General features: G+C 40.9%; 1 protein-coding gene across 2 annotated transcripts; it reads right to left on the reverse strand.

Annotated features, from left to right (window-relative positions):
• Nucleotides 1-23,584, reverse strand: samhd1 (SAM domain and HD domain 1). 2 transcript variants are annotated; one of them, XM_080444392.1, is made up of 16 exons: nucleotides 23,243-23,584; nucleotides 17,817-17,883; nucleotides 17,568-17,640; nucleotides 16,427-16,587; nucleotides 15,440-15,555; nucleotides 14,036-14,106; nucleotides 8,300-8,464; nucleotides 7,261-7,361; nucleotides 7,018-7,126; nucleotides 5,960-6,051; nucleotides 5,448-5,563; nucleotides 3,815-3,954; nucleotides 2,968-3,075; nucleotides 1,352-1,456; nucleotides 1,056-1,196; nucleotides 1-316 (listed from the first exon to the last, which is right to left on the reverse strand). In XM_080444392.1, the coding sequence occupies exons 1-16, from the start codon at nucleotides 23,436-23,438 to the stop codon at nucleotides 173-175; spliced, it is 1,905 nt and encodes a 634-aa protein (XP_080300518.1). In that variant the 5' UTR covers nucleotides 23,439-23,584; the 3' UTR covers nucleotides 1-172. The 2 variants fall into 2 exon arrangements, with proteins under 2 accessions (XP_080300518.1, XP_080300517.1); XM_080444391.1 differs by having other exon boundaries at nucleotides 8,288-8,464.
• Nucleotides 23,585-24,803: the final 1,219 nt, after the last annotated feature.

Consider the following 24,803-nt stretch of genomic DNA (forward strand, 5'->3'; position numbering starts at 1 on the left):
AAAAAAAGCGATTCACACTCCAAAATAGCACACATGATTCTCTTTCCTCACACTGCTAACCAACTCCCTCTACTGGTAGAAAAATAGACGTATCAAAGTGACAACAGTTTCAATAGCGGATGGGGTGGTTGGTAGGGGGGGGGGTGTGAGTGGGACGTGTTCTCTGGTTCTCTCACTTGAACAGCTTGGTTTTGGCCTTCCCCTGTCCGTTCACGTTGGACCATTTGCAGCGGTCGTCTTCACCGTCTTCGCTCTCCGTGTTGTTCGCCCAGCTCTTTTTCAGAGGGGTGAGCTCGGGCGCGGTTACATCTCCGTCCTGCATGTACGAAACACAGAAAGGAGATTATCATGGTTAATTAATAAAGCCGTTTATAGCATGTAATGTGTTGGCTGGATTACGTGGTGTTGATTACATGGTTGGTGAACTGAAGGACATAGGAATTAATATAAAAGCCGGTATTCTAATACAAGCGTCTTTTTTTCCTTTTTTTTAATGTCCCAAGAGGGTGGTGTTTACTCTGATACCCCGTGACCCGCCCCTGACCCCATACTTCTATATATGGAACACAGCATGCGCAACACAACACAACACAACACAACACAACAAAGTAGAGCAAGCATGGCTGCTAGAGATGCAAGTTTGAGAGTTTAAAAAAAAAGGTTTTGCGGTATGCGGCGGAGCTTTCGGGAGAGAAAGCCACAAAGCACTTTGATATTGATGCTAAACAAATCAGATATTGGAAAAAAACAAAAGAATGAGCTGATGGCAGCTGACAAGAAAAGAGCACGTCTAACTGTAGGAGGAAGAAAGACAGTTCACGAGGAGATGGAGACAACTTTCAGAGTGGATTCCTTCAATGCGCGACTTGAATGTGCAATAAATAGGTATTTACCTTAGCGTGTGAACACATCTGAAACACACATTCTGCTGTTGCATGCTACATGTGTAAACGGCCAACACCGGACAATATCCCGACCCGATTCCACGGACATTTTCCAGTGTTCATATGAGAAAGTGCCATTGGTCAGATATTAGAGAGTGATCTCTGCATTACCTGAGGTTTGGAGAAGTTGTTGTCCATACACCACTGGACAAAGTGCTTCTTGGCAGCCTCCAGGCACTGCTCATCATCAGTCTTCTTATAATAGACTCTGATGATCTGCTCTGCAAAGTGCTCAGGGAGCAGCTTAGACACCTTCAATAATAGATACAGTGGGGTACAGGAACCAATTAGAACAATAACAAGGGGAACACAAGTGGTACAACTTCCAATCAATGCCATTAAGAAGGCATTAAATGCAAAGCTTTTTTTTTGCAAAGAACTGAATTGAAGTTGTGTTGAAGTGTGACCTGGTTCTTGCGGATTTTGATGGGTTTGGTGGGGTCCTCCTTGCAGTAGAAGCGCACGTTACTGATGGGGTCCTTCTCTTGCATCCCATAGTTGAAGTTAATCACCTAAGAAACGGTGAGAGAAAAGGCTAGTTAAATAGGCTAAACATTAAGTGCATATTTAAAAAAACATCTTGAGTAAGAGCACCAGGAAAAAATAGCTTCGCAATATTTGAGTGACCAATACATATTTCACATGGCATCTCCAGCCCTCTTAAATCACAAGGAGAAAATTGCATTTAATCAACACAGCAGCTTGGGTTCTTCTTTCCACAGTGAGGTAGCTCATAGTTCACAGTTCAGCATTTTGCTTTATGTTAATATATCAATTATATTAATTATTTGTACAAAACATACATTAACCACTTCAGCCCTTTATACATTCAGCCATTTGAAAATAGCCGATCTACAAGCTCACAATGCGTTTGCGATGCGACGCATTGTGGGAGCTTGTAGATCTGCTATTTTCAAATTATCTTTATACATTTGAAAACTTGAAATGGGACATTCTGCACAATGAGTACTTTTACTTTTGGTACTTTAAGTACATTTTGATGCCAATACTTTTGTACTTTTAATCAAGTACATTTTGAATTCCGGACTTTTACTTGTAACAGAGTATTTCTATATTGCAGTATTGATACTTTTACTTAAGTAAAACATCCGAGTACTTTTTCCACCACTGCATATGATGCTCTCAGAATGAGGCTCCCGATGTGGACAAGTGCCTAGCAAAAGTAGTTATTATAGCATCATTTATACGTCGGCTATCGAAAAATAGCAGATCTACAAGCTCACTGCACGTCACTTCATGCAAGCATGTACATCCGCTATTTTTTTTACATTTCTGAAAACTATTGAGTGTTGGGAATCTTTTTTTATATATATTTTTTTACAAACCTGGCACAAAACCTTTTCAGATGGGGGTCCGTTGCCAAATATATATCAATTTAGGGGTCCTTGACTTGAAAAGGTTTGAGAACCACTGCTCTAGGGGTTATCCCTGTCTGTGTTAATCAATCCCCTCGCCCAGGACATATAAAGCTGGGTAGGTGGCAATACAAGGTCTAATAATGGTGTGTATCTCAGGCTTCATGTGGCCAGTCTGACGCCAGTCATCTATGACGAATAACTCCATATTTGGTCAAGGTTTCATCCTGATCTGAAGGCCTTTGGCTTCCATCCATTATAAAATGTAACTTGTGGAAACACAACCCAAAAGGTGAAGGTACTTCCTTGGCCTACTGGCAGTGAGCACAAGGATGTTGGCGGTGATCAGTCCAGCGGCTTGTGAGATTAGCCCCACTGGAAACAAACCCAAACTCATTCAACAATGGCGTCCTCGGAGCCGACAACACCACGGAAAGTTAGTAACATTTTAACTTGTTCTTCCATTACAGAAACAAGTGGGCTTATAACCAAAGCGAGTAGGGCTGAGGGCGCCGCGGACCAAACGGGCCAACATCCTGTTATCAACATTCTATTGGGCGGTCCCCCCAGAGTCAAATTCAAAAGGAAAAAAAAACAGTTTTTTTTTTTTTACGATGGATTCCCCGATTTCTGGACTAGATACTCACAGTGACCACCAGGTCCTCTGGCTGCAGCTCAACATCCACGTGTCCAGAGCCAGACGGATGCTGAGGCTTGACTCTGGCCACTTCCCCTGCCCAGCACAGACGCATCTCCTTATGGAGCAAGAGAGAAGGGTAAGAGATCTATACATGGTAGCCGGTTGCTTGTTTCTCTCGCTAAACCTGGCAACTGTAGGAAAACGACACACAGACCGCATGGGGCCACATGCAGAACTGTTGTTATTAACGTGGTTAATAATGTATACATCGCGGACACCCTGGGGGTCCCCGGAACCCCGCGAATACATCGCGGACCTCTAGCTCTGAGATTAATGGAGTATACACAGACATTATCGCGACTGACTGCAAGGGAGGAAAGTAAGTGCTCGCCCCCTCCCTCCTCTGTGTGTGTGTGTGTGTGTGTGTGTGTGTGTGTGTGTGTGTGTGTGTGTGTGTGTGTGTGTGTGTGTGTGTGGGGAGCCTCTCCCCCCCTCTCTCTCTCTCTCTCCCCCCTCGTCTCTGTCGGGTAGAAACCTCATATGTCCAAAACTTACTTTTCCGGATTCAAATTCAAAAGTATCAAAAGTAGTAGATCTACAAGCTTAAAACGCGTTGCGCCGTGTTTCGAGCTTGTAGATCTGTTACTTTTGATCCTTTTGTGTGACACTGTAGTATGATCAAGTAGGGAGTTAATCTACGAAAAAAACATAAAAAGTTAAAATATGTAGATAAGAGGTTTCTGCCCGACAGCAACGATATACTATACTGTATGTTTAACAATGTATACATAAGTGGTATACTTAAATATATAGGTTAACAAAAGAGCGCAGTCAGCGCACACACACACACACACCTCAGTGACTATGATGGGTTTCTCAGCTTGGGTTTGACCCAGGCACTTGTAGAGACGTCTGCGAACAATGTTGGACAGTATCTCCCTGGCCTCGGCCAGCTCTGGAGAGGACGAGTAGAGGATCCGCTCGAACACGTGATCTACAACATGGACACACCAGGCACAGAGGAGCACAAAGGTCAGAGATAACAGAGATCATCACCTCTGTTGATCCGACTTAAGTTACGCAACGCAAAACTGCAAATCAACTAGAGCTGTCAAATATTTTGTACAATGGTTAGAATTGTTTCTATTCGTCTGTTCCATTCAAAAGTTCTTCCAGTGTGTCTTTTTCTACCGGTCATACTTATACTGGTAAGTGAAGGTCACTTACGCGCTACTTTGACAGCATAAAAACACGTTTCTTGTGCATTCCTTTGCACATTCCAAGGCTTAAATAAGAAAATAACTTAAATAGTTATATTTAAACTATTTATGATCCAAATTATGAGCTGAATCCAAGGGGTCTTTCAAATATATAAAACAGGTTCTTATTGAGAGAGGAGAGTGTGTGTCTGTGTGTTGAAATTATTAATGTTGGAACACCTCCTTATCCGTTGACAGCTTTGGCTTTGTAAAAAAAAAAGGGTTAGGCTTAGAAACATTACAGTAAATTAAATCAGGTGATGCAATTGACTGAATAACAAACCATTTATTCCATTGCACAACTTAAGTACAGGCAAAGATGATAATTCATCAGAACCGGTTTGACCTATCCTGCAAGTTGTGGCAAACACCTACTAGAGTTTTACCACAAACTTGTGGCACAGATGACTAGAGTCGGACTGATGGCGAAAGTTCTGGGTCCGATGCCGATCCTGATTTTGGAGAGTCCTAGACCACCGTTGACCGATATTTTGACCAATATTTGGCTACAAAGTGATGAAAATGTTTCTAATAATCAATTTGATTACATTTTCTTTTTGAGAACATTTACTGTAACTTACAAGCAAAGAAATAAACATGTAATGTTTTATCTATGCACTTAAGCCCTATACAGAAATGTTCAAAAATGGCCGATCTACTAGCTAAAAAGCTGAAAAAGTTCTCCTATGATGACATGCCAAACATAGGGGCGCCAGGTTAAAAGTGGTTATAGATCTGCACACATTGGCTGCATAATTACAGATACCGGAAAAAGTCAAATAATGGCTCATACTGTATATCGGCCAGATCGGTATATCAGTCTAGCTCTAGACTAAATAACAACCCACTTATTCCATCATATGTCTGCCTGCCTGCCTGCCTGCCTGCCTGCCTGCCTGTCTGTCTGTCTGTGCGTGTGCGTGCGCGTGTGCAGGTTATGGTTTGTACTGAAATTATTATTGTGTTGGAACACCTCCTTTATCCGTTGACAGCTTTGGCTGTCAGGGTTAGGCTTAGAAACATTACAGTAAATTAAATCAGGTGATGCACTTGAACTGAATAACAAACCATTTATTTCATTGCACAAGTACAGGCAAAGATGTGGCATGTGATTTGAAATTTACCACAAGTGGCACAGACGAGGCAGGTTTATCACGGCAACCAATGTGTTGTAATTTCATGGTGTTCTACAAACATGAGCCTCACAGTACAGATGGCCTCTACTCACCCGTCAGCTTGGTGTAGGCCTCCATGTCGTCGATGGCTGTGGAGAGCGTAAACATCCTCTTCCCTGAGCCTTGTATCTGGATGTGTGGGTCTGCTTTTATGAAGGCCTCTGTAATCCTGCACAACCACACCAGAAAAGCACATTGTCTATTATGTATTTTCTTTTTTTCCCCTGTGGATTGCACAACACGTGAATCACTCGCCGATGGCGACAAAACATACTGTACCAGACTAAACCAATGGTGTTATCAAGGTGCCAGTGTGCAGGCAAAGTTATTATAGTTAAACACTTGGAACCCTAGCATCTGTATTCTGGGGAGATCATTTGACCGAAAATAGCACATCTACAAGCCAACAACTCGTTGCAACGTGATGGTAGATCGGCTATTTTCGGCGAAGATATTTAGTGTAGAGCCCTTGGGAATCCGGTCAAGGGTTTAAGCTGTTAAATAAAACAAACGAAAGTAGATGAGCAAAAAACTACAACAACCTTTGCGTGCAGTGAGTACTTACATGGTCTCGATGATGTTTCCCACTTTGTGCTGGTACGCTCTTCTGTGGAGGCAGTTTCTGGTGTGGAACAGGTCGTACAGATTGCCTACCTCCTGTTGAAAATAATTCATTCAAGTTATAAGCCCCAAGAGGCCATGCTTTAAAGTGACTTTAGATTAGAAGCCACTAATCCACTCCGGTTAAAGCCCAACAATGCCCCTTGGCTGTCCTAAGATCACAGCAAACCACAGCCCTGCTTTTATAAAAACTTTGCAAATATGGCAATGTGAAAATCATAGACATATCACAATGAAACGGTTTTACTATATTTTTATCCCACGATTTTGTAACCCATTTTTTCACCCAGTGCCAATTGCCTAAGCATTTAATCCTGGGCGCTACTCTCCCTCTGCCAGCTTAGGGAGAGCCCCGAACTGAGCTCATGCTTCCTTCAATGCATGAGGAGTGAGCAGGCCGCTTCCTATCACCTGACAGGGGGGAGTTTCCCCGGTTGGAAGGAACACGTTATTCCAACCAGTTCCTTTCCCCTCCATCAGGCGCCCCGGCTGACCAGGGGAAACAGTTTTTAATAAAAAATGTCACTACAAGAATAATTTCCACAAGAACGAAGGCCACCGCTGCCTGCACAAACAAGGAAGTTGCAATGCAAACGCATGGAAGGTCCCGAACTGTGAATATTGTTAACATGCCATCGTAAATGTGAAATAAATCAATACTGAACAACTGCATAGCTTATTTCGCAACTAAAATGTTAGAAGATTTTCTTTTTGGGTCAAATGTATCAACATTTACAACAAAATTGGACACAAGGACCAGAATAACTATCCGTTTCATAAATACAGTTTTGTTAGCGGGACCGTACCTATGTTCCCCGGGTCCCATGTTCCCCGCTTTCCTAGGGAGAGCGGGGAATATAGGACCTAACCTAAACCTAACCCTAACCCTAACCTTAGTGGGGAACATAGAACCCGGGGAACATAGGTATGACCCCTTGTTAGCCAACCGACAGAATGGGTTATTTTTATGAATCAGAAGTGAAAGTGCTGCATGGTCCAGACCTTGTCTCTAGTGCAGATGTGCTTCTTTCCGTTCTCCTCGCACACCCGGGCAAACTTGAGGAAGCGGCGATAGTCAAAGTTATTTTGGATGCCAAGGTGGTAACAGTCCCTGAGAACAGACAAGGACAATAGAATAAATAAATCAATCAAGTCATAATACTAATCGAAAGAATATCGTCTCGACTTCGCCGTTCGTCCTTCCACCACAACAACGGTGGACAAAGAGGACAACAAGAATCCTACCTGGCAAAGTAGTCCCACTTGTCCACATCGATGCCGTTCCGTTTGTTGGCCACGATCTCGTACAGGAAAGACTTCTCTTTTGGACGACCTTTGTAAGGCCACTGTGGAGAACAACGGCACAACTAGCACATCAGACACAGACTGTCACATCTCAGTGTGTTACAAAATAAAGTGTTGTAAAGAGTCACAATAAAGAGAATTTCACATTGTTCAACATTTTCTCAAGTGTCAAGGCTCTCATTCTGTGTAGGGATTAAACCAAAAAATTTTTTTTAACGTAGGCGTCCCTGGCACAACACATTTTCAGATGGGGTTTGCGGCCGCCAAATATATATATATCATTTTGGAGGTCCTTGGCACGAAAAAGTTTGCAAACCACTGCTTTAGAGAAAGCCAAGCGTCAGTAAAGAGAAAGACACGTTGGACTCTCTGGATTCCAAATTCCATGCATTGTATCTGTGGCAGGTAGGCCTGTCCCCGACTAAGGATTTGTATAGTCGAATCTGATTGGCAACTAATTGCCAATAGTCGACTGGCAGTCGACTAAGGACACACACCCCCAAAAAAAGAAAAAAAAAGAAAATATATATATATTTTCTTTTTTTTTCTTTTTTTGGGGGTGTGTGTCCTTAGTCGACTGCCAGTCGACTAAGGACACACACCCCCAAAAAAAGAAAAAAAAAGAAAATATATATATATTTTTTTTTGCATGATTCGACTGAGATTGGCAGTCGAATCAGTCTGATTCGACTGCCAATCTCTCAGTCAAATCATGCAAAAAATATGTTATGCAATAGAGGAACATTCCATTTGTCTGTAGGGGTGCTTAGTGTCTGATTTAACATATACTATTGGTTTCTCCCAATAAATCATGATGTATATCCTATTTTTGGCAAACTATTAGTTAATTAATATAAAAAAAAGTTAACTCGACTAAGAGATTGGCAGTCGACTCAGACACCCCTCGACTAATTAGTCGACTATTCGACTATTAGAGGTCAGGCCTAGTGGCAGGGTATAGTTATACTGTATGACTGACCGGCGCCCCCTGGCTGAGAGAGGCAGAGGTGTCGAGGGGTCCGGCAATTTGCTCCTTGATGAAGATGAGGTCGTCCGGCAACACCAGGCCATGACGTTCCATCACCGACTCCAGGCCATTGTCACTCACCAGGTAGTCAAACATGGCCAGGGACGCAGTCTCATGCTGTAAGACAAGACACACACACACACACACACGTATGACAGAAGAAACATGAATATAACGGGGAAAGGGGTGCATCGCGATCCGGAGCTCATTTTTCTACATAGTGCTATGTAAGGAGCAGAAAATGTAACATTGGCAGGAATGATTGTCAACACCAAAAATATGCATGTTGGACGCATGCATAATTAGTCCATGAGCCAGAGCCCCAAAATTGAGCAATGATTATCGAAAGAGTGGGCAAAACCAAACCTATATTAAATTGTTCATAGGGTCAATACGAGTAAATAAATATATGATAACCTTTCCACAGGAGCAGCTTTTTCATAGTTATCACACATTTTGTTATTTTCCCCATACGTACATGACAGGTGAAAAAATGACAAAATTTAAAAAAGAGTTATCATAATGAAACTTCCTGAGTTGATTACTTGCATGAAGACAATGATTTATCGTATTACAAGTTTTCTGAAATTGTATATTTAAATATGCAAATTAGGCATTTAGTCCATGAGCCAGAGCCCCAAAATTGAGCCAGATATTGAGTATTCCCCCAGATATTGAGTATTCCCTTTGACTCAAACATCTTAACAAAATGAAATAAGAATGTTCACTCTGGCTTTGTCCAATGTTCCAATGTTGATTCTGGAAAGTTATACAAATTCGGGCATATTTTCGTAATGCCTAATGAAAAAGCTGCTCCTGTGGAGAGGTTATCATATATTTATTTACTCGTATTGACCCTATGAACAATTTAATATAGGTATGGTTTTGCCCACTCTTTCGATAATGAAATCTTGTCTGGCTCATGGACTAAATATAGAACAGGGAGTCCTCAGAGTTACTACAGGGGGGGCGCCAAATCTTTGTGATTCTTTTTTATTGTTTACATTAACTCTTTAACTGCCATTGACGAGATTTCTCGTTTTTCTCTGCATGGCTCAGCCTGCCATCGACGAGAAAAAAGTGATTTTTGAAAAAAAAGAAAATATTTTTTTATTTTTTTTATATTAAAATGTTTTGTTTATCACAAAGGAAGCTGGAGTACGCGATGCGAAGATTTTCTGCTCCATTCACTTCAATGTTAAAAAATAAACTGAGACAAAATTCACATTTTACCTATTTTTGCAATGTATTTTCTCTAGCAGGGAAGGTGGTAGATTGTGTATATACTCTGGCAGTTAGAGTTAAGGACTGGAACCCTATTCTCCCTATTCTGAGGGGAACATTAGCCGAAAATAGCAGATTTACAAGGCTATTTTCAGCAAAGTGGTTTGGTGTAGGAGCAAAAAAAAAGGGAGCAAACCAAGTACAGAGCCAAAAAGGTCAAGTTTACTAAGTATTGGCCTGGCCGTAGCGTGACGGTCCAGGCACCCTAGGGCTGCAATGCCTGCCTGACAGCGTGTCGCGGGTTCGACTCCCGTTTCCAGACGACCTTTGCTGCGTGTCATCTCCCCCCCCCCCCCACCCATCTCTCTCCCCAGTGGTGGTGTTGGGTTAAGCTTATCTAATGTCTATTTGAACAGCTTAAGATACGAAGACAATTTAAGGTTTTATCGCCCTCACATTTGTCATAATGGCAGAGCAGACCTATGGACATAATTGCTGTGGCTTAACGTTTCTTATCACTCAGCCTTATCAGAACATTAGTGTTGCTGGCCTAGTCCTTGTCTGTACTGTTCAGCTGACACCAACCGCTACATAGTTTAAGAACAGAGGACAACAATAACACCTTGGCAGGTGCTTTGCTTTAATCCAAATCTAGATGAGCTGCTGCTACACAATTGGCTATTGGCTTATTTGATAGACCAGGGGTCTTCAACCTGTTCAGGCCAAGGACCCCCTAGCTGAGAGAGAGATGAAGCAGGGACCCCCTCTATATTGTATTACATTTTGATTCAGATTAAACTTTTTTTGTTAACTTGGTACTGTGCTCTTTTGTCCCTCTACACCTATACCTCTTTGCCAAAGATGGCCGATCTGCTATTTTTTGGCTAAAGTTCTCCTCAGAAAAGGGATGCTAGGGTTCATGTGGTTAAGGTAAAAAATATATATATATTTGGCGGACCCCCTGTAGTAACTCTGAGGACCCCCTAGGGGTCCCGGACCCCCTGTTGAAGACCCCTGTGATAGACTATAAAATAATTACACAACTTACTCTTTTCCAAAATATAAATCAAAATATGCGCACACATTAAAGGGATATTTCACTTTCAAAAAAACTTTTGGTCATTTTATCATCTACTCAGGCCTTTGTGAGCCCCCCAAGACAGTTTTTAAGTTGCTTGATTCATTATTTAGATATTTGATATTCATTTTATCAGACACGCCCCCTTCCTATACAAACCCATTGTAACTTCAAACTTCATTTTAACCATGTTAGATTCATCAAAAACACCCGTCCTTGGTTCTGGTGACTCATCCTGCCCTTCTAATGCGTGAGGGGGCCGTGTTTTTTCAATTACCCTTTTCATTTATTTTTAATATTCTTTTTGGAAAATGAAAAAAATAAAATACAATAAAAATGTTAAATAAAATAAATGAAAAAAGTAATCGGAAAAACACGGTGAGTCACCAGAACCAAGGACAGGTGTTTTTGATGAATCTAACATGGTTAAAATAGAGTTTGAAGTTACAATGGGTTTGTATAGGAATGGGGCGTGTCTGATAAAATGAATATCAAATATCTAAATAATGAATCAAGCAACTTAAAAACTGTCTGGGGGGCTCACAAAGGCCTGAGTAGATGATAAAATGACCAAAAGTTTTTTTGAAAGTGAAATATCCCTTTAATTTTGATTCTGTTTTACAGTTATTTCTCCATGCACTGCTTTTTTATGATTGCTTTTTATCGTATCTTAGTTTGTTTTGTCCACAGTGTTGAAACCCAAGTTTAAATGGTAAGAGAGTAGACCCTAAGGGACTGGGGATTAAATGATAAATTACTATTCTAAGAGTGTCATAATGATGTACCCGTCACTGATTCTGATCAATGATGTGTGACAGGCCGGACACGTGCCAATCTTATACGTACATTTTTACACTCTCAGAGTTAATTTAGCACATTTCAGTGCATACCACGTCTATTGCCCTTTGGAAGTTATCATGTACGATCTGGGATTACAAAATGCCTACGGTTGCAACTGTGATGAGCCCTGGAAAATAACATTAATTTTGTTTTTTGTTGATTTAGGACTGATTTCATTGACCAACATCATTCTGAAAAACATACCTGTATGGATACTTTAACACCTTTACTCCACAATCATACAGAAATGCGGCTAAAAACAAGCTATAATTGTATTCATTACAGTACATAAAATGTTCGTTTTAGTTGGTAGACAGACCACTGCCCTCAGATTCTTATAGAACAGAACAACTCTGGTCCAGTTAGTTAGTGTGCCTCACTAATAATAGGTTGGTGCAGCACAGCCGTAACTGGACCAGAGCTAAGAACAGAACAGAATAGGGTGTTTCTGCCCACAGGAACTTCGCCCCCAGGACGGTTCTTGAACCTTCCCTGGTGCTTTCCTCCTTTTTGACCACAGGAACCTAGCTCAAGTTTGGTTCCAGGGTCAATAGTTCCTGGAACTAAAAAAAAGGGGGAAAAGGCCCTGCTCTTGAGTTAAAACTAAAGTAACAACCTCTATCATTTTTGTTTCTTTTTGTAGTAGATAATGTTTATGACCAGTAAGGTGAGAGAAAAAGTGTGGGAAAAGTGAAATAACATCTAAATCATGTACAGTACATGATGAGATGCAAGTGCTACTTTGCATCAGAGGAAAATTAAATGTGAAAGATTTCACAAAAGTAACATAGTTGCCATTTACCGATTTGAAAAATGTTCAGGAATTGAATTTGTTCTATGCTCTGTTGATACTGGTATATTGAATACATAGGACCACAATGGAAAAACGTCCAGAGGACTTTAGCCCAAGTCCTTTTAGCCTAAGTATTTTACTGTACCTCTGTGCTGTTTACATTTTTGACTAATAAAGTATTCCATCAATCAATATGGTTTATGAACATTGGGACTTGTCCGACCCTGACATAATGGCTCTGATGCCCATGCACCTCACACATAACCTGTGTGAGATTAATTTTGTCTGCACCCTACTTTCTAAATTCCAGCGTACCAAATACCGCTTTACTACTACTATTATGTGATTACATTGTTACGGTTATAAATGCATTTCATGCATTATCTATTCTAAAGCACCTTGAATTGCCTTTGTGTTTGAAACATATTGTACAAATAAACGTGCCTTGCCTATTCTAAGGTGTTTGTTTAGAATGCAAGAAAGTCCTTACGATTTGCATTGGGTTGCAGCCAGCATGACACAGACTTGACTCAGAACCTCAGCAGAGCCTACAGATATACAGTTATTACATGACATAATAATAGACATATAGAACCTAAGGATATATTAATGCTCTGCTTTTTTATTTCTTTAATCATGACTTTAATCAAAGTTATACTGTGATTTTATACACATGATGGTTTTTTATATGCTGGATATGTTTTCCACCTGCACAAGAAACATTTCTGCCTTCCATACTGACATCTACGGCATCCATTGCCAATTTTTGGCCTCGTTTGATTTGATTTCACTGTGCCTTCCTGTTATTTTTGTTCTGTGTTCCTTTCTTCTTCATTCACACCTCAAGAGTCAAGCATAATGCTTGATTTGTGCAACTAAGTACAAATCACCCTTACTGTACCAGTACTGTATCGTTGAGAGCAATGTTAAGGCAGAGCTTGAACTAACTAAGAATTTCATCCACTCTTTTACACCTGTACTACAGGAGGAGGCTGGGGAGGTGGAGGGAATTGGCAGTAGTGGCTGCGAGAAATGCTGAGCATGTAGGAGTGAGCGTCAGTCTGCCTAAACGATTAACGATCGATTAACGATTGCCCAGACGATATCATATCAAGCTGTTGACAATACTGTTGACTACTGTCTATGCTTGTGCACTGGCACACCCATGGTTTCGGTCCCACCTAAATCTGACACGCACATCATAAAATGTAATTATCCTGACACGCACATCATAAAATGTTAATTGCTGCAGCTGCGTTGCCTTCTAGGCTGTTTGTACCCGTCTACATGTCCGAACGAGAGACAAAATTATGGTATATTGGAATGAGTTTGGGATAGAGACGACAATACAGAAGAGATAGCAGAATGGGAACATTTTTGTTTTTGATTTCAGGCATGTCGAATGGAAAATGTATTTGTGTCATCTGTAATGACTGCATGGTCCGTTTTCATGAAGATGGGCAGCAAAGTTAATGCGAACATTGAAGCCTCCTATTGTGTGCGGCGTGCGCAGAGTTGTCGCATATTTTGTAAAAAAAAATAACTGTCTTCTTTCTTTAGTAATCTTGAATTAAAACCAAGTAGTCTTGGTTGATTAAGCGTGGGGCCAGTTTGCCTCTCAAGCCTGTCTTAACTATCACGATGCTTCATTTTCTTTCTTTGACTGTATTGAAAACAAAACGGGTAAACACATGAAAATGAAATGAGGCAACCCGTAACAATAAAATGAGTCGGTACTGGGGTCATTTCTTACCTTCCAATTATATCCTGGTCGCACCTTGGGGATGAACATCCCATCAAACATGTGGCTGAAAGGACCATGTCCTGAATATGGAAGAATAAGGAGAGATGTTCTTTATTTAATTTAAAGTTGATTTCAGTTTTTTGGCAAAGTTGATTTTGCACTTCAAACACACTCTTCAATTAACCACATTGCTGTCTCACATTCTGGGCATGTCATAGGAGAACATTTGTCGAAAACAGCCGATCACCAAGCTCACAACGGGTAGAACACCTACTTTCGGCAAAGAGGTTTGGTGTGGACTTATCTTTTCTATTAATATGTTGGATTCACACTTATGTGTAATTTCACACTTTTAAACCGCTTAATACTTGGTAAACATGACCATTGGCTCTGTACTTGGTCTGCTCTTTTTTCCCTCTACACCAAAACACGTTGCCGAAAATAGCAGATCTACAAGCACACGACGCCTCGCAGTGCAAGTCGTTGTGTGCTTGTAGATCTGCTATTTTTGGCTAATGTCCCCCTCAGAATAGGGATTCTAGGGTTCAAGTGGTTAATGTAAAAAAATAAGTTCCTATCACACAAAAAAGATTTGGCAGCCCCCCAATAGCAACTCTGAGGAGTGGGGTGGGCAAGATTTATTTCCAGGGGGCCATACTGACTTCGATAAAGTGAGTGAAGGGCCACACATTGTACAATTGAATTGAAACTTGAAACACAAACAATTATGTTAAAACTGCATGAATTTGGTAGACATACCAGACTACTTTACAATAAGGTACTTGCTTTCACCACAAGAATTTTCAGTTACAAAATGTTGTTACTGAAAATTGTTCAGTTAAAACATTTTTAATTTTGTACAGCTGTACTGTACTATATCACTCTGGTTTACTCTGGCCTTACAATATAAAAGATGACTTGCATAAAACAATCCACGTCAATGCCGTATCAACTTTTAAATGAGCCTATAAATGTATACAGTATCTTATCTTATCCGATATGCACCACGCCATAGGTCACTGATAAAACACATTGCATTATGTTATAAATATGGAATCAAGGTTGACTGTTTCACTGTTACATTATAAACATTTGAGTACATACGGATGGAGGAATGCAGGTATAGTACTCAAATGGTAAAAATGTATACTGTATATACTATTAATTGGAGTCGAGTTAAATAATCTTTTCTCAAAACCATTAAGATACAGCAGATTTTTAGAATGTACATTATTCGCTGGGGTCATTTTTGTTTTTCTTTGGAGGACTTGGCGGGCCGGATTGAGATTGTCAAAGGGCCGGGTCCGGCCCCCGGGCCGTATGTTGCCCATGTGTGCCCTCTGTTGAAGACCCCCGGTCTTAACGCCTTATGAGCCTCTGTGTGTGAGGATGGCAGTTGCAGTGTGGTCTTACCCAGGTCATGGCAGAGTCCAGCAATCTGTACACAAAGGATGTCTCTCAGGGAGATGAGCAGCTCCGGCTGCCTCTCATCTAAAGCTTGTACCAGCCTTCCTGCAAGGTGCCCCACCCTGCAACAGCACATTAACAAGACAACATCTCACATCACTAAGGGGAGCTGAATGGTTATATATGCCTTGTCTTTTTTTCACGTCACTTTTTCCCAAATTTGCATTTTATATTTGATCTGTGAATAACAATGAATGGTTTTACAACCTCTGCATTCCGGATATAACGGTAAACTTTAAATGCAACAGCCACACACAAACAGAATATCAGGGACTGACCGATAAACAGCTTTATTGGATCCTGGAGATGTATATATTTTTACTACGAAATTTAACAAGTCTGGCCTCTCTCAAAATAAAGATTCTCCCTCATGTAAACACCTCAAATATTTTGAAACTGGTAAAGCTGTATGGATACAATTTAAGCCTGATATTTTTCTACAGTATACAGCAGTGGCATTATTGTGGTACATGATTAACCCCACTCAATAGAGACCTATATGAAATACATACCGTCATACCCTACCCCAATCTACAAGCTCATGAACTTGTAGATCTGCTATTTTTGAATAGCTAAAGTATAAAAGGTTAAAAGTATTGTGATGCTATATTATCACATTTTGCTGGAGACCCCCTGGGACCCCCCCCCCCCCTGGTGCTTCTATGAGGACGTTCTTTTTCCAAGGGGGCGGGATCAAAACAATGGCTTGGTTAGACCTACAACCAACTACCAATCACAGTCTACCATATTTGAATACTGGGCCCTGATTGGTCACCCCAGACTTCTGGAGCAGGAAATGGATTCACGGAGCGGTGCCAGACCCAAATCGCCGCGTGCAATTTTTTTTTGCACTGGCAGATTCGTCTGGTCCCAGGCAACCCCCAAGGATCCCTGGGGGGTCCCCGGACCCCACTTTGAGAAGCAATGCCCTACCCTATGCAGTGCTCAAAGCGATTGTGGGAAGCTCCGGGGAACACCAAGTATGTCGCTCCCAGCTGTTTGATGTTGCGAAGTCTTTGGAACTGGGGTGTGTCAATGATGCTGATGAGAACGGGGTGCAACTCAATGTGCCCGTGGATGGGGTCATTAAAAACCTGACGGAGAACAAGAGAAACAAGTTAAGACTCTTAACAAGATGAGTACAGTATTCCTTTTAGATATATTTATTACAAACTTTTTTTTAAACTTTGTTTTGACATCAGAACCAGGAGATAACGTGATCCAAAGCTGTACTGCTCCATTCACTTCCTGGTTAAAGTATTTGGTAAATATTCTGTATCTCGGCTCCTGTGTTGCTGTGATGTATTTTTGGCGAGACATGCCATTTTCAATGGTGTATGTAACTGCAGCTATGGCTTATTATGTTGTCTCTCGCCAAGATTTGTCTTATTTTGACGAGCAGTCCGGAAGTGCTGGTCTGACAGCTTCCGGCCGCTTCCTTTTATGTGTTTCTATCAGTTTTACGATGGTATATTTGAGAGACAAGTGCTTGAATAAAACCACCAGTACCAGAAAACTACTGCCTCGTTTTTGGACCATGAAGGGAGTGACAGTGCATGACAAGCGAACGGGAGGTTGCGTTTTTTTCTTTTTTTTTTTTTTGGCGGAAGCACAGTGAAACCCTCCGTGATTAGCAACCATCAGGGGACCGATCACACTGGAGATAAATATTCTGTGACTACTTGAAAAGGTAATAAAATCGTTAAAAATGCTGGCAGAGGCTGCAGCCTGTTTTAGAAAAACCCTGGCAGTGAATGGGTTAACAGCATGTTTAACCCATTAACTGCCAGAGGTATTTTCATATTTTTTTAGCCAGTGCCAGAGTTTTTCATTGAAAAAAAAAAGTACTCAGTAGCCGAGATACAGAATTTTTAAGTTTTAAGTTAACAAGGAAGTGGATAGGAGTCTAGATCTTCGAAAAATCATATCTCCTTGGTCTTTGGGTCAAATTGAAAAAAAAAAAGAAAAGAAAAAAATCTTTAGTTCACGTAGATCTACGCGATTGGCAGTGAATCAGTTAAAGTTGTCTTTGTTTCTAATTCGGAGTTTTGAGAAGACACGCATAACGTATTACCTTGTTAGGCTCTGCTGTTATCTGCCAGAGCTTCCTGAGACAGTGATGGATGTGTAGACGCACACCAATGGGACTATAGAGAGAGGGAGAGACAGAGAGAGAAATTAAGGACCTGTGAGATTGCCATCAGATTCAGAGCTCATACTGTTGGCATCTGACAGTCATAGTAACTAGCTATATTATCGACCACATTCAATATGCAGAAAAATAACATTAAAACAAACAAACTACACGGGGACACATACTTACCCTATGCTCATTTTCTCCAGGTGCTCTTCTGAGAGGTATCGAAGCGCCACGCCATTGATTCTTTCCTCTGTTTGAACAGACAGAGAAATACAAAAAGGTAATTTTGATATTACTCAGTGTCCATGCACAACTGGCAAGTAGCGCAACTGGCTTTATAAGTACCTACCACTGCCAGTGGTGTAGTGAAGACTGACTGATTGATTGACAGCATGCACAGAACAAAGCAATGTACACAGGAAAACATCAAAAGGAAAAGAAAGCTAAAAGCTTATTTCCATCGTGGTCCCATTGATCTTGATGTGTCTTTTGTGTGTGTGTGTGTGTCACAAGTTGGTGGAGCTTCCTCTGGTTGAGTACCCACTAACCTTTGGAAAGTATTCATGTAGATATTTAGGTGCTGCATTGTTTATGATCCTGTGAACCATACACATTTTTTATTTGAGTGACTCTTTCCTCAACTTTGAGCCACTTGCCCAGTAGATGATGTGTTCTAGGATGTAGAATAGATTGAGGATCAATCTGACTCATTTGTTTTGCAAAGGTCTGGAGTATGTTCTTGAGGATCATTGGGATGTTCGAGCACCAGGATGAGCATGCATAGTCGAAATGGCATTGCACCAATGCCCCTGCCAGTATTATTAAAGCATTTCTGTCTATGAAGAGCGATATTCTAGCGAGACATTTTATCCTCTGGTTTACCTTCAGTGCCATGCTCTCTCCAGATTAACTGTTATTCAGTATGCATCCCAAATAGGTTACCTCTTCCTTATCTGTGATCACCAAGATACCAACAACTACCCCTGAGCCCCGGAGATTTCTTCAATTTAGCTCTGGACCCAAAAAGGATTGACTTTGGATAGTTCTGCGCTAAGCATTTTTTCGACCACTAATTTAGTAATTTGTCTTTGTGTGAGACTAAGAGGGCCGAATCATCCGCAAAAAGGAACAGATTGCAATCACAGGCAGACTTCACGCACCTAGAATGCTGCCTTGAGGAACCCCACATGTTAATAGTTGTGGTGAGGTCACTGTGCCATTTACTCTCACCACTTGTTCTCCATCTTCCTTACCCTTTTGATCGCTCAGGGGCCCTGATTCAGCCCCTTTTTGACTATGCTAGCTCCTCTTGGTACTCCAACACCTCAGTGTCACTGCAGACTAAGCTTCAAACCTCCCAAAACAAACTGATCCGACTACTTCTCGGACTGGGGCCCATGACCCACCTCTCTCCCACTCACTTTGCCAGCCTAGGCTGGCTCAGGGTGGAAGACAGGGTTAAACAACTAAAAATGGGTCTGGTCTTCAAAATTGTAAATGCAGATTTGCCCGATATGCCCCCTATACCCGCATATCTGTATAAATACCTCGAAAAAGTTAGTGACACCCACAGCCACGAAACTAGAGGGAGCGTAAACAACAATCTGGTACCACCCACCCATAAAACAAACATGGGCAAATTCTCCTTCTATAGCACAGCCACCAAGGAATGGAATAGTCTAACCCCATCCCTCAAAAAAATCCCATTCAAAACAGCCCTAAAAACCCATCTTTCTGGAGGCCGAAAGAGGAGCTAGTACCAGTTTCCCTGTAGACAGACGACCCCCCCCCTCCTCTTTTTGTACATATTTTGTATTTCCTCATGCTTTTTTTGTATATAATTTTTATTTTTCCATGCTTCCCCCCCTTTTTTTGTACATATATTTTTTAAATGCTTTTTTTGTACATAGTGGTATTTTTTCTGTATTATCTGTATTTTCATGTTGATTTTTGAACTGTTTGGTTGCTACTATATATGTCTATGAACTGAATGCCAAGGACCTCAATGGAAACAAGACCGCAAGGACTTTTTTGGACGGACCTTTTAGACAAAAGCATTATAAATGTAACTGTTGTTTTACATTCTTTTGCCTAATAAAAATTTCAATCAATCAATCAATCAATCGCTGTGATGTTGAACTTTAAGCCTAAAGGCCTCAAGCTTCGCCCAGCAGTATGCTGTGATTTACAGTGTCAAATGCTGTCTGTAAATCAAGCATAACCATGCCACAGTATCTACCCATGTCCACTTATTTCTTTATATTATCTGTAAGATGTAGTAGACGGGTGTCTGCTGAATGGGATTTCCTGAAACCGGATTGAAATTCATACAGTAACTTGTGTGATGTTGTGTAATTTTATATCTGTTCATATATGTGTGTTGATAGTGTGCGTAAGATGGAAACAAGGCGGTAGTTACCTGGTGGTAATTTGCTTCCCTTTTCAGTGTTTCCCCTAGCCAGATGTGTGTGGGGTGTGGGGGAGGAATAAGCCACATGCGCGCGAAGCGCGCACGTGGGGAAAAGGTTTTGGGTTCTCAAAATGCATATTTATGCTCAAACACGAAGTCTTATATCTTATACAGTGCACAGTAATAATCTGTATTGTTTACATATGAATTGTCTCCAGATTTAGGAAAATGTACTTTTATTTGACAAAAGTATAGACAAAAGTATACAAATCAGTCAGTCACACATCAACAACTAGTGATGGCACATGGCATCCTGACTGAGAGCATTTGAGCCTTATATCAATGCATTTGAGCATTGATATATTTTTTGTAAAAAAAAGAAGAAAAAAAAACACCACTGATTAATGCATACAGGGGAAACACTGCTTTTTGTACAATGGGGTTACCGTTGCCGATAAAAGGATCTGTGGGAAGTGACCTTGGTTGATGGACAGGTTTATTATGCAAGTTATGCAGGAAGTGATGACTTCTGTTCTGCTGCACCTCGTAATATTCTGGCCGGGATATTATCGTGACCTGTTGCTTATGAAGGATTTAGGGTTTTTAGCTTATGCAACACTTCTTTTCTGGTTACTTCCTCATGGGTGAAGGCCTCAGGCTTAATTCCCTATTTTTTTTTTATAAAAACGCTCAATATGAGCCTCGCTGTAACACTGGGCCGGCAGTGTGTTGACTAGTGAATCGACTATAGTTGTAAAATAGTTGTTTAGACTGTTGGCTACTCACTATACAGCTATGTCTAATGTAGGCATCAGTCAGGTTTGGTTTTGTCATAAGTACTACACAGGGAACGGCAAGTGAAATGTGATTGCCCATGTGACAGCCAATAAAGTAATGTTCATGTAACTACTATGGCTCAACTATCTCTGCTTGCTCTTGCAGAATGAAACATTCATTCAATGAATACAATATTACAGGACATGCTCCACCATGACAAATTGTTTTTGTATGTGTGGCAAAATTAGAGTATAACTACTTCTCCAGACATCACTAATGTTATACAAAACCAGCAACCTTGGACCAAGAGGACAGAGTTTTGTATTTTTATTTTGAAATGTTGTTTTTTTGGGGGGGAATAAGCCCCTTAAGATGCAGCATCTCGTTTTCAAGAGGGTCCTCAAGCACAACACAAACAACAATCCAACAACAGAGAACAAAAACATATCAACAAGGACATAACATAACACAAGGCTCTTCCATCACCTCAAACCACACTACATCAGTTACCAGCACCATCTAAAATACATGAAGTTTATTGAAAATAAACTGACATTTAAAGGACGACTTCACCGATTTTCAACCTATCTTCATATAATTGGTCCTCACTAATACTCGTGATAAAATGGTACCATTTTTTTCTACTCGGTCTGTGTCTCAGAGGAGGGCTGTGGACAGTTCAGAGTCCCGTCTACCAGTGACATCGTCAATGGGGAATCCAAGCTAATAGAAACTGCAGACTTTCTATTCCTGGAAAGTTGCGATGCAATAAAAGAAGCCATTGTTCTCGTGTTAATAAAAATCTAAATAAAAAATGTGAAATCTTGTTGGGGGAAAAAATTATGCCTAACGATGATGTCACTGGTAGACAGGTTTCTGGACTGTCCACAGCCCTCCTATGAGACACAGACCAAGTAGAAAAAAATGGTACAATTTCATCATGAGTATTAGTGAGGACCAATTATATGTAGATAGGTTGAAAATCGGTGAAGTCGTCCTTTAATATTATCAAAATGATCGATTAATCGATTAAAGACAAACGAGTGAGCAGGCTAGTAGTGCTAAAATTAAAGCAAATTTTAACTCCACTACAATTATTGGAAAACTTTAATTACTAGTTACTTTGTAGATTTGGATTGTTATTACAAAACATACATGTACCACTTCAGCCCTATATAAACTTTGGCCATTTGAAAATAGCCAATCTACAAGCTCACAAAGATGTATATACAATGTATACATTTGAAAACGTGTGAAATGGAACATTTTGCACAATGGGTATATTACTTTTAGTACTTTATAAATATATTTTCATGCCAATACTTTACTTTTACTCAAAGTATATTTTGAATTCTGGACTTCTACTTGTAACAGAGTATCTTCTACATTGCAGTATTGATACGTAGTACTTTTTCTACCACTGTGTATAACATAAAATTGTCGATTAATCGATTAACGACAAACTGTCAGTCTTGGTCCAAGAAGCAAGGCTAGTACACCACTGCCTACCGCCAACGAGTCAGTTAGGCTACTAGTGCTAAAATGAAAGTACCGTATGCAACAGCAACTTAACTGAAAAGTCAAGTCTAACGTTAACCTAGTAACTACAGTAGCTGTAGAATGCAACTCTCGTAGACGTATTTATGATTCTGACGTTTTCAATCTACGAGAGTTGTAGGGTTCACCCCCCATGGACACAGTGACTTTCTGCACTATACCCCGTAGACACTCCAAACATGTACACATTGAAAATAAAGGTGCTTACCCACACGGTTAAATGTTAACCGTCTCTACGGGGTAGTAGTTTAATGTAATAATCCATATCTTCCAATAAATAAGTGTTTTAATGCCGTCTGTGGCCGAACGCCATTTTTTCCATTGAGTGTAATTCCGGGTTTCACCAGATGGGCCCCGTCACTACCGCCCATTGGGAACTTCCGACAGAATCGGCCACAGACGGCATTAAAACACTTCTTTATTGAAAGATATGGATTATTACATTAAACTACTACCCCGTAGCGAGAGTTAACATTTAGGGCGTGGGGGTAAGCACCTTTATTTTCAATTTGTACATGTTTGGAGTGTCTACGGGGCATAGTGCAGAAAGTCCCTGTGTCCATGGGGGGTGAACCCTACAACTCTCGTAGATTGAAAACGTCAGAATCATAAATACGTCTACGAGAGTTGTATTCTACAGCTAACGTTAACCTAGTAAAGCATAAAGCATAACACACACACACACACACACACACACACACACACACACACACACACACACACACACACACACACACACACACACACACACACACACACACACACACACACACACACACACACACACACACACACACACACACACACACACACACACACACACACACACACACACACACACACACACACACACACACACACACACCTCTGAACTTGCTCTCCCACTCCTGCAGCCCTTGGCGGGTCAGGTAGGCGCACACATCGTCCACTCCCCAGCCCATGAAGGCTGCGTCCTGCGGGACGGAGACGGAGGAGGAGGACACCCGCTTCACCGGCGTCTGGAAGCCGTCTGACGGCTCTCCATCTCCGGCTGAGGCGTGTTGACGTTTCCGACTGTCCATGGATGTCGTCGATTCAGTTTCGTGTCCCAAACAACGTCGAAATGAAGCGGTTCACCCACACGGTTTAGTTTTAACACCAGATATCGTTGTTTTTTAAACTATTTCGGCTTCTAAAGCGCCGTACATGTTCACTCGTAAACAGACAGAAAGGGACTGAAACTGAATCAGTCGCTGCTGGAAAATGCCGGGGTTTTGTTTCGCTTGCGTCACGTGAGGGGCGGAGCCAATGACGCGCACCGTGTCGAGTCAAAAGTAAGCAGATCTGCAAGCTCACGACGAGTCGTGTATGCTATATCATGCGACGTGTTGTGAGCTTGTACATCTAGTAACGTTGACTGGGGTTTAGCCTCATTTCATTGGTGGTGGTAGCGTCTGTCTACAGCCCTTAGCCATGGCTCACAATGACGCTCGTCTGTCACAAGCGTCATGGAACCACTTGTTCCTGGTTTGATAATGTTTTACATTTCCAATCGGACATCTACATAAACGTTCAGATTTCAAATATAAAGTGCTGATCTCACGGCCACGGATGTAACAAGTTAAAGCGCCCGGGTCTAAGTACCTGTATCTTCCGTATTGTTGAATAAAAAGCATTTTAATCCGATCGGCGGCCATTAAAAAATATATATATTTCATTTTTTGTATAATTTATCAGAGTGCAATACACCTCCCAACCGATAGGGGCGCGTAGTTAAAAGCGTATAAAGAAAAACATCTAAGAAAATGGCCACCGATCGGATTAAAATGCTTTTTATTGAACAATACACAAGAACAAGTGGTTCCATGATTCAGTCATGTTTCAGGGCTACTACTGTGCCAGGCATAATGTAAATCAGTAGTTCTCAAACTTTTTCATGTCAAGGACCCCCAAAATCATATGTATTTGGCTGCGGACCCCCACCTCAGAAATATGTTGTGGGATTTTTCAAAAATAGCTGTTAGCTTGGATATCTGCTAGTTTTGAATAGCCAAAGTATAACATATGGTTAAAGTGGTTAAAATGATTGTGGCGGTATAATAACTAATTGTGCTGAGGACCCCCTGGTACCCCCCAAGGACCCCTGGGGGTCCCCGGACCCCACTTTGAGAACCAATTATGTAAATAATAGGAATAAACAGCTAAATAATTAAACATAAGATAGGCCTAAACACAAAAACACAAAATAATTGGAATAAACAACCAAATATATAAAACACACTATTTCCACATATCTTGGTGGGTTTCATATTTAGAATAATTTTGGAATGAAATTTGGCTCATAATATCAGCTTCAAGGAAATGTGAAATTATTTGCTTGGTTTTTACTTAATCTTCTTTAGTGGTGCGAGTTGAAAAAAAAAAAGATAATAATTCTAGACACATTG

This window comes from Gymnoscopelus braueri, assembly GCF_963280865.1.
Source record: "Gymnoscopelus braueri genome assembly, chromosome: 12".
NCBI classification, from domain to species: Eukaryota; Metazoa; Chordata; class Actinopteri; order Myctophiformes; family Myctophidae; genus Gymnoscopelus; species Gymnoscopelus braueri.